We start from the raw sequence: 6,596 nt of genomic DNA, 5'->3' as shown, positions 1-6,596 counted from the left end.
TTCTGGGCCAGCGATGTCCCTGTTTTTGGGGAGATCTGCCGCCCTTCCCTACGCGTGACTCCAGGCACCCTCCGAAACAGCTTAAAGGGCCCCTTACGAGCCTCTGGTACGTCACACGGCCGGGAAACAGACCCTTCGGCCCAACCAGTCCGTGCCGACCATAATCGCGGGATAAATTAGTCCCCACCTGCCAGCTCCTGGCCCATATTCCACCCCCCAAACACTTCCTGCTCATGGACTTATCCAAATGTTGTAGCTGTGCCCACATCCACCACTTCCTCTGGCAGTTCATTCCACGCACAAAAATGTGTGAGAAAGTTGTCTTTTTAAACCTGTCTCCTCTCACCTCGAAAGTAATCTTGAAATCCCCCACCCTAGGGATTCATCCTACCAATACCCCTCATGGTTTATATAAGGTCACCCCCTCAGCTTCCTACGCTCCAGTGGAAAAAATTCCCAGCCTCCCCTTATAACTCAAACCCTCTCATTCCCGGCAACATCCCGGTAAATCTCTTCTGAACCCTCTCCAGTTTAATAACATCCTTTCTAAAACAGGGAGACCAGAACTGGACACAGAGCTCCTGAAGAGGCCTCCCCAACGTCCATGTACAACCTCAACCTGACATCCCCAACTCAAATGTCTGAGATCCTTGATTGATGAGGCAGATAAATAAAGGAAATGTATAAGCAAAGAGTTCAACTTGGGATTTCGAAATGGAGAAGGAGGCAAACAGGGGACCGAGATGGATGATCGTCCCACAATCCTAGCCCAGCAGGCTGGAAGAGCTGAGTGCCTTAACTCCTGGTTCCTTCAACTCTCTCCTCCCCATGGCCACATCTGACACTCAACAGACTTGGGGAGTGTTGCTGGGAAGGTTTGGAGGTGTCAATTCGGGAAATGGACCTGCAGTTGAGTTCTCCGTCCCTGAATCACACGTTGGTGTTGGAAAGTGTGCAAGGTGTGTAGGGGGGGGGGGGGGGGGGGGTGTGGTGGTTTAATCAGGAACTGAGGCCCGGGATATGGGGATCGTCGAGTCTCGAGGCCCGGTGGGTCAAATCCTGATCGCTCACCGCGGTGATCGGGAATTCGCTCGAGAGGGATCAAGTCACGTTGCCTCAGAGGCTTCCTGTGGGCGAGGAGAGAGGGGCGTGAGACATCAGTGGCCTGTTGCAGAGGGATGGCTGGATGTGTCTGCGCTCGTCGTCGCTTCCGAGAGGGATACTGGGCGTGAGGAGAGACCAGTCTGCCGAGTGGGATGGGGACAGGAACTGGCTCGCGACTGGCACCGGAGTAACGCCTTGACAGGCAATGGCCTAGTGGCATTGTTGCCCTGAAGTCAGTCTGGTGACCGCAGTCCAGGAAAATCCGGGTTCAAATCCTGCTGTGGCAGGCGGTGTAATTAACATCCCATTCAAATGAAAATCTGGAATTAACATCTGAATTGTTTGTCAGTGGCGGGATGTGTTGGGGAAAACCCATCGGGTTCACTAATGCCCTTCAGGGAAGGAAGCTGCCATCCTTATCTGGTCTGGGCCCACACGTGACTCCAGACCCATAGCAATGACTCCCAACTGCACCCCCCCCCCCAGGGCAATTAGGGATGGGGTAATAAATACCAGCGGTGCCCACATCCTGTGGGCGGAAACTGAAGGGGTCACGAGCCCACACAGAGGGCTTGACTGGCGCCAGCTCCCGGTTGGAGGAGTGGGTGGGGAGAACACGGGCAGATTGGCATAAACAGCCAGGGCTGGAGCCCCCGATGCCAGGCGGTAGGCAAGCTGTGCCTGCAGTGCAGGGGTGTTGTGCCCGCTCGATGAGAGGGAGCAATGGAGGGCCCATGGTTACCGAGGCGAGGAGCCTCAGCGCAATGGGATGGCCGTGAGAGCCATTTTGCTGATGGCGCTGAGGTCAATTATTGGGGAGCAAGGCGGGGTGGGGGGGGGGGGGGGGGGGCGCTGTCCGTCAGTGCGCCTGAAGACATTCTAACCAGGCCGTGCCCACACATGCACCTACCAGCTCCAGCCTATCGCTGATCCTGAAGTACAGGTACACCGGCTGCGAGAAGTGAGGGAAGGAAAGAAGAGAAACGTTAGATAGATACTTATCACCAGCGAAGCCCAGGCATGGCTCAGCCGCGAGCCACGCTGCTGTGAGTTCAAGCCCCGCTCTCGCGGTGGTGGGTGAGATTTTGCAAAATTCATGTTGGTTCAAAAATATGACGTTCTAGAATGAGAGAGCTGCTCTGATCTCTTTGCACAATCACTTCCCACAGAATCCCACATCTGGGCAGCGCGGTGTAGAGGGAGCTGTAATTTCAGTTTAAAAGAATAGAGGGAGCTTTAGTCTGTGTCTAACCCCGGGCCGTCCCTGTCCCTGGGGAGTGTTTGATGGCGAGCAGTGTAGAGGAAGCTTTACTCTCTATCTAACCCCGTGTTGTCCCTGCCCTGGGAGTGTTTACTGGGGGATGGGGGGGGGCGCAGTGTAGAGGGAGCTTTACTCTGTGTCTAACCTCGTGCTGTCCCTATCCTGGGAGCGTTTGATGGGGGACAGTGTAGAGGGAGCTTTACTATCTATCTGACCCATGTGTTGTCCCTGCCCTGGGAGTGTTTGATGGGGGGACAGTGTAGAGGGAGCTTTACTCTGTATCTAACCCTGTGCTGTCCCTGCCCTGGGGATGTTTGTGTTTAAACTGAGTCCATATTTGAGTTTGGAGGACAGATTGGGTCTCGACACCTCGACATGTCCCTCAGAGTTGACAATGAGAACATACCAACTCTGGGATGAATATCTCTCACCGTCTACATAGTGACTGCTCTCAAACCACACCATTTTGAAAAGGCTGTGACGAATATATTTTACCTTGTGGTCACCCATACAGACTGACGGCCCCACTAGGTCATACACGTACTCTCCCTAAAAGACAAGACATTGAAATATTCAACTCCGACCAACCAGCATCACTTCCCCTGCCCTACTTTGTATCTCTGTGTCAGGTGATGGCAGCAAACGAACTCCTTCGCTGTTCAACTTAAGATGTAGCGAGGCGTCTTGACAACACGAGATCCCGGTCTCGTGATCCACTGCTGCGGAAATTCCGTCTCAACAGTTTTCTTTCCATTGCTGCGAAGAGGCTGCGATGGAAGCAGTGCTATCCCAGCATTCAGTGTGCTGCTGAAAGGGCTCTATTAACACGACAGCCCCTTAAAGGCGCAACGGCCACTTTTTAAGAAGATTCGCTCATGGGATGGGGGCGTCACCGTGGGCTCAGAATTCATTGGCCGACCCCCCCCCCCCCCCCCCCCCACCTCAACTGAGCACCCTCCATCCCCAATGATCTGATGTATTTCAATTATTTTCTTCTGGAACCTAGTGGATGCATGCATCCTTCCCACTCCACCCACCCCCAGAGACTCCCAGGGACGGAGCGAAGCTCCAGGATTGGTGGTTACCTTGGCAACGATCTCTTTGGCGCACGGCGACATGAGGACACGGTCACACCAAGCCGGGCAGCGGGTGTTCGCGTATTGCGTGCCTTCAGTGTTGACTTCGCTGTAGGGGTAACTGAAGGAAAGACATGATCGTTGGCTCTGAGGTGATGTCTCCCGCGTCGCATTGCCTCCGGAGGTTGGGGAGGTGGTGGGGTTGATGGTGGGGGGGAAAACAAAATTCCGAGAGGCCACGCCCGGGGCTCCAATACAGAAGGAAGGAGGCGTAGAAAATGAGCTGTGCCTCATCACAGGCTTGCCATCCCAACTCAGTTCCCTGTTCCCGTTTTATCCCTTCATCCCCAAGAATTATATCCAACTCCTCATTGAAAACCTCAACTGTTTTCTTAGGGCAGAGACTCCCCCCTACTCCTTGGGCAAAGACATTTCTCCTCATCTCAGCCCTACCCCCTATCCTTGGACAGTGACACCACCCCTCTCCCCAGGTTCTAGAAAACCCCCACCCCCCCTGCCCTCCCAGCCATTGGGAACATCCTTTACCCTCTCTAGTCCCTGTTAAATTTGTATGAGATCTCCCTCCTCACTCTCCTAAACTCCAGTGAATATAATCCTAACCCGATCCGGTCTCTCTCCATCCGTCAGTCCATGCCATCTCGGGAATTAGTCTGGGAAACCCTTCGCTGCTCTCCCTCCATCACCAGAGCCCCCTCCCCTCAGATAAGGAGACGGCCCCCCCCGCAAAACCTCCCGCACACACAATACTCCAGGGGGCGTCCTCTCCCTGTCCAATTGCAGAGAGACATCCCTGCTCCTGCTCTCCGATCCTCTCACCATTGGGGGTCCAACGTCCCATTGACCTTCCTCATTCCCATGATGCTCCTGTGAGGCTGACTCTCGCCGATCACTGAGCTGTACAAAGAGGCCATTCAGCCTTCAGCAGTGCTGTGACTAACCCGACTATAACCTCAAATAGGTGACCATGCGCCGCTGTTTCCCCTGGATTACCGCGGGAGCGAGAGCTGGAGAGATGCCACAGAGGGAGCGTGTTGAGGGATCTGGGACACTGCAGCTAGTTCTGATGCTAGTTCCAGAGAGAGAGAGATAGAGGGAATGTTTCTGAGAATGAGTTGTTTGTGGGACATTATTTTTTTGCTTGCACTTCTGGAGAGTTTGTAAACGAAGCAGACAGCGGGTTAGGGAATGGCAGGGTGAAGTTGGAGAGGGATAACAAGGAGGGTGAGAAAACAGTAAGCTGACCAGATTTGGGATGAGTGGGAAACTAATAAGGTTGATGGTACGACGTCACGGTGGCTCAGTGGTAAGCACCGAAGCCTCAAGTTTCGATTCCAGCTTCGGGGCGCCTGGCTGTGCGGAGTTTGCACATTCTGCCCCATGTGTGGGCGTCCTCTGGGTGCCCTGGTTCCTCCCGCAGTCCAGGGGTGTGCGTGTTAGGGTGGATTGGCCTGTGCTAAATTACCCATAGTGCCCAGGGGAGTGCGTGTTAGGGTGGGTTGACCGTGCTAAATTACCCATAGTGCCCAGGGGAGTGCGTGTTAGGGTGGGTTGACCGTGCTAAATTACCCATAGTGCCCATGGATGTGCAGGTTAGGGTGGGTTGGCCATGCTAAATTACCCATAGTGCCCAGGGATGTGCGGGTTAGGGTGGATTGGCCGTGCTAAATTACCCATAGTGCCCAGGGATGTGCAGGTTAGGGAGGATTGGCCGTGCTAAATTACCCACAGTGCCCAGGGATGGGCTGGGGTGAGGGGAATGAGTCTGGCTGGGATGCCCTCCAGAGGGCCGCTCAATGGGCTGAATGGCTCCCTTTGGCAATGTAGCGATTCTATTCCCTGCGAATAAGTACCGAGTCGTGGAGGGGAGGGTGGAGCGAGGAGGCTGGTGCACTGGGGAAAGGAGTGCGGCGGGGACCTTGATTAATCAGTGCAGAAAGGAACGAGGAGTAGGCTACACCCTGCACTCCAGCTGCTGGGTGGGCGTCTTGGGGGGGCTTGGACTTGGCTGATGTTGGAGCAAATTACAGAGGCAACTGTATGGGGCATTCTTCATATCTGAACACTGACTGGGAGAGATGCGGCGGTCAGATCAGGCCTGGGGTCCCCTCCTGTGGATTCCGGGAATCCTGAATCCTGTGTGCCCAGGAGTTTGGAAGCGTGTTTTGGAGACGGTGGTGGGGGGGGGACGTTAAGCCCGATGGGGAAACCGATAATGAAACCATTGGTGCTCTTGGAATCATTCTGCAGCAGAAAGGATCACATCTCAGACGAATGAGACAGGAAAGTGTGAAGCTGGAGGCGTGGAGCAAGGTGTGCAGCTGGATGAACACAGCAGGCCAAGCAGCATCTTAGGAGCACAAAAGCTGACGTTTCGAGCTTAGACCCACCATCGGCTCCAGGGGGTACCAGTTTGTGGCCGCAACATGCGCCCGCTGGGCCGATCCCACCCCACACCCCCCGCAACCCATTGGGCAAAGCGGCTGGGAAGACGCACGGAGCTCTCGCCTGAAGCCGTCCCCACCCTTCCCCGCCCCCCACCAGGGCTTACCTCGGAGGGAACTCGATGTCGAGTTCACAGATCTGATTGAAGAACATGGTGAGCTCATTGTCAAACTCTAGGAGCTGGAAGGAAGGCACTGGGTTAGTGTCGGGCCAGGCTCGCAAGTGGGGAATCGGGGCAAGGAGCGGGTCCACCTACCGCTTTCCCGTTGTTGTGATGGAAAACTCCCTGGTCGAAATAATCGAAGGTTTTCGACTCAATCCTCAGCAGGACCTGCACAGGAAAAGCGACAGAGCCCCCAGTCATTCGCTCCTGCACGCCCTTACACTAGAGCCTCCACCCACCCACCCCACATCGAGGTCTCGCCTGCAGCCCCCGCCCCCAAGCCCAAAGGAGTCAGCTTTCGGGGTGTTTCTTGAATGAGGCAAAGCGAGGAAGAAGACTGAGGTTTAAGGAGGGGGTCTAAGGACCGAAACGTCAGCCTTCCTGCTCCTTGTGCGTCCATCCCAGCTCCTCACCTTGTCATCTCAGATACTCCAGTTCCTACTGGGTCTACTAAATCCAGCTTCAGGATTGGAGACTGGGGGAGCTGGGGGTGAGAACGGACTCAGGGGAAGTTGAGTTGGTGGGGGGC

General features: G+C 55.0%; 1 protein-coding gene across 1 annotated transcript; it reads right to left on the bottom strand.

The window, feature by feature from the left end:
• Positions 1-985: 985 nt before the first annotated feature.
• On the bottom strand, positions 986-6,268 carry LOC125447968 (inositol polyphosphate-5-phosphatase A-like). The gene is made up of 6 exons (XM_059643841.1): positions 6,161-6,268; positions 6,011-6,084; positions 3,451-3,562; positions 2,861-2,914; positions 2,015-2,056; positions 986-1,127 (listed from the first exon to the last, which is right to left on the bottom strand). The coding sequence occupies exons 1-6, from the start codon at positions 6,266-6,268 to the stop codon at positions 1,107-1,109; spliced, it is 411 nt and encodes a 136-aa protein (XP_059499824.1). The 3' UTR covers positions 986-1,106.
• Positions 6,269-6,596: the final 328 nt, after the last annotated feature.

Source organism: Stegostoma tigrinum, unplaced genomic scaffold, assembly GCF_030684315.1.
Source record: "Stegostoma tigrinum isolate sSteTig4 unplaced genomic scaffold, sSteTig4.hap1 scaffold_291, whole genome shotgun sequence".
Lineage (NCBI taxonomy): Eukaryota > Metazoa > Chordata > Chondrichthyes > Orectolobiformes > Stegostomatidae > Stegostoma > Stegostoma tigrinum.
This window is presented reverse-complemented; position numbering and strand designations above follow the sequence as displayed.

Excerpts from the sequence above, each read along its gene's own strand:
- LOC125447968 (XM_059643841.1), bottom strand. The coding sequence starts at position 6,268 with ATGACTGGGGGCTCTGTCGCTTTTCCTGTGCAGGTCCTGCTGAGGATT. Across the intron at positions 3,563-6,010 it reads GACATCGAGTTCCCTCCGAG|TTACCCCTACAGCGAAGTCA; the intron begins GTAAGCCCTGGT and ends TCTTTCCTTCAG. Across the intron at positions 2,915-3,450 it reads CCAAAGAGATCGTTGCCAAG|GGAGAGTACGTGTATGACCT; the intron begins GTAACCACCAAT and ends CTTGTCTTTTAG.